The following is a 3,464-nucleotide window of genomic DNA, read 5'->3' on the forward strand; positions in this document are numbered from 1 at the left end:
TTTCTGCTCCTACCACATCAGCTGCTAAATTAACAAAAATATAACCACTTAACAATGCTTTAAATGAACAAATTACAAGTTCTAGGGTTAGGTACACCTTAAGAGTGCACAATAGTGAGCATTTAAAACCATTATATTTACTACTGGAGACTGTTCACAGAGCTCTGAAAGTCACTAAAGTTTTGTCACTAATAACTAGCTTACAAACAAGAAACTATTTTAAGAATGCTTTAATCAGACAATTAGATTCAGGATAGAGGAAATTTAAGAGTGCACAAGTGTGAGCATGGCAACTAGCACAACTATAACTAAACACTGTTCGTGCAATTTTTCTGAAGGACCGATTTCAGTCCTTTTGTTTGCAACCAGAGCAGCTGGCCTACAAACAAGAGCAAATCATTTAAAGAATGTTTTAAGTGAACAATTTGTGCACTATAGGGATGGATGAACTTTAAGAAAGGCATGTTTTGAGCACTTACAAAAATCATGACAGAGGTTGAAGTCTTTTCATGCAGTTCTTCTCATAGGAGATCAAAAATAAATATTATTCAAAGTAAAAATATTTTAAGAATAAAGTTGCATAGAAGCAATTTATCTGCCAATTTGTGCATCTCAACCATCCACATAGCTTTGCCATTTGAAATAATGCAATAGAAAACTGGGCACCGTGTTTCCCTTAAATAATACAATTAGAAGTTGTAACTAAAGATGCAGCATTACTAGTGCTGTGGAGATAGTTCATTCTGAAATTTTATTATTAATAAGAAGAAAATGGTTATCCACAGACTCTTTATATTTGAAGATTTTTAGATTTAGGCAAAAACAAGTATGTTCTAATTATGTGCTCTGCTTATTCTGTTGTGATACATGCTTACAAATCTTTCTTGTAAGCAGTAGTCTGGCCAACATGTTTCTCAGTGGGAGGTTGCTCCTGCTGCACTTGCAACATTGAAGGGGGTGCCTGTGGTGGCCCATGATTTAAAATGGTCCAGTCAAATATATAATCATGTTGATAGTTCAAGTTCTTGAAAAGAACACGAAATAGCTGCCTCAGATACATGTAATCTGGGACTTCATCAAATTGCAGCCCACGACAATAGCTTAGGTACATGGAAAATTCTGCAGGAAAGCCTTTACATAAAACATCAATGGGACTGGCTAACTTCTTTTCACAAATCTTCTCGTACTTTTGTTTCCTTGTGGCACCTGTTAATCCTTGCCATGGCAGGCAACTTCTCTTAAAATATATCAAAACATATCCTAAGGCCTCCATATCATCTCGGCGACTTTGTTCAATACCAAGGTGAGCATTAATGCTAGCATATCGGGCGGTGCCAGTTAGATGTTTATCTTCTCTGTACGGTATATGCTCCTTTGTTTTGTTGTCTCTGTACTTCTTGGCCAAGCCAAAATCTACCAGAAATACCTGGTTTAATTTTTCAGAAGGCTGATTCTGATAATTTATCGTGCTCCTTTTCCTTTGACCTCCAAAAGTGCCTAAACATTTGAAACACTGGCAGCATGCACCCATTAGGAAGTTTTCTGGTTTAATGTCTCTGTGTATAAAATTTCGGCTATGCAGATATTCAATCCTACAGATCATCTGGTCAGCTAACATGAGTATAGTTTTCATTGAGAACTTTCTTGAGCAGAGATTGAAAAGATCTTCCAAGCTGGGTCCGAGAAGATCTATGACCAGTGCATTATACTGTTTATCCTGGCCGTACCACCAGAGTCGGGGAATACCAACACCCCCCTGGAGAAGCCGATAGAGTTTGCTTTCATATAATAACAGGGGGTGCCTGGCTGTCCGAGATTCTAATTTCACTGCCACTTCTTCACCACTGGTTATGTTGATAGCATGGTGAACATCTCCAAAGGAGCCAGAACCAATCTTTCGTAACAATTTATATTTCCCTCCTATAATACAGTCCTCCCTGATGGTGCTGCTGGCTGCCATTGCCATTGTGGCACAACAAAGATGGCGTCCGGGGCCAACCTGTTACTAGGAAATGGGTAGAAGAAGCCCTCTGGGGCTACTTGACAGAGTAAACTCGGGAAGGCAGGAGGAAGTTTAAATGCTCAGCTTTCCAAAGAATTTCAATAACCGGAATTGGTTACTGGTGGCTTGGTAGTCAGCCCTCAATTTGTTGCTCCCCTCACTAGGTTGAAGTTTATGAGAGTTCTTCTCACTGTCACAAGAGTCTCTCACTTGATTGTGGGCAGCAGCCTCTGCCTAACTTCTGTGACATATTTCAAGAACAGAAAATGGGTATGCAGAGATATCAAAGGCTTCTGCCTTTGGAACCCTGGTTACTAGGCTGAGGCGGTGTCTCAGCACTCGGGAGTCCGGCCAACAATTCTACCCCCAACCCTGGCAAGCCACTTCACAGAGTAGGATACAATAGAAATAGAAATACTAGTTCTTGTTCCAAAGGGCTCGTTGTGAGAAGTCTGATCTGGAACCTGGACAGGATTTGCCTACGTCGTCGAACACAGCCAGCCTATTTGGGTCGCCATCACGAGGAGCGTCCAACTGGTCGAAGACCACGCACTTCACACAAGTGCGCATGCGTAATGGCACCTGCTGGTCACTGCGCATGCGTATGGGGCCCTCTGCTGACTGCGCATGTGCTGATTGTCGGTGCCCAAGGCTCCGTCTCACAGAACGTAGATTCTACTTCCGGTCGCTAGGTGATAGGTCGCTGGGCTTTCGTCTCTGAGCTACTTCGAAGACAAAGCTGAAGGCAAGTACGCGGAACGTTCAGTTTCCATTGGAATCAAACTTTCTCAGAATTTTTGAGGTGACAGAGATTAGGCAAGTTCTTTTAGATATCTAATTACTTTAGTCTGATTTAAATTTAAATAACTACCCCTATATATATATATATAAATACATAGTTTTGTGGGCCACTAAGAGCAGAGGCGAGAAGGGGGGGAAGGGAGAGAGGGAGTGGGGCAAGCGATGGAGTCTAATGGCGGTCGGAAATTTTGCCGTGGCGTACAGTGTGCCACCGCCAGCCCCTAACCACATATTTTAATTCACTCTAATTTTGTGTTAAATAATCTAACTGTAAAAGCTCATCTTAATCCTGAAAACATATTTTAATATGACCAATTTTTAGTTTCTCTGTGAATAATTTTTCTCTCTAGTTTTTGAATGGAATCCGAGTCTGCATGGGAAAGATTCGCTTTTTTCCGATAACCTTATCTACTTTTTTTTTTTTTTTTTGCTTTTGAGGCCACACCAGTAGTGCTCTGAGCCAACCCCTGGCTTTGGTGCCAGGATGGAACTGGGCCTGGAGTGCTAGAGATTGAACAGGGTTGTCTGGGTGCAAGGCAAACGCTTCCCCCCGCCCCCAGTCCACATACTATGTGACCCTCACATTTACTTTCTTTACCTCATCAAATTAGTGAGGTCTAATTTTGACTATTTTTACCCTTTTAGGTATTAGTCAAACATT

The 3,464-nt window shown here is 41.3% G+C and overlaps 1 protein-coding gene across 1 annotated transcript; it reads right to left on the minus strand.

Annotated features, from left to right (window-relative positions):
* Positions 1-871: 871 nt before the first annotated feature.
* LOC130039256 (casein kinase I-like) lies at positions 872-1,960 on the minus strand. Its single transcript, XM_056131104.1, has one exon. It carries the CDS (start codon positions 1,958-1,960, stop codon positions 872-874), a length of 1,089 nt encoding a protein of 362 aa, XP_055987079.1.
* Between the last annotated feature and the right edge of the window lie 1,504 nt (positions 1,961-3,464).

The sequence above is a fragment of the Sorex fumeus genome, unplaced genomic scaffold (assembly GCF_029834395.1).
Source record: "Sorex fumeus unplaced genomic scaffold, SorFum_2.1 ptg000086l, whole genome shotgun sequence".
Taxonomy (NCBI): Eukaryota; Metazoa; Chordata; class Mammalia; order Eulipotyphla; family Soricidae; genus Sorex; species Sorex fumeus.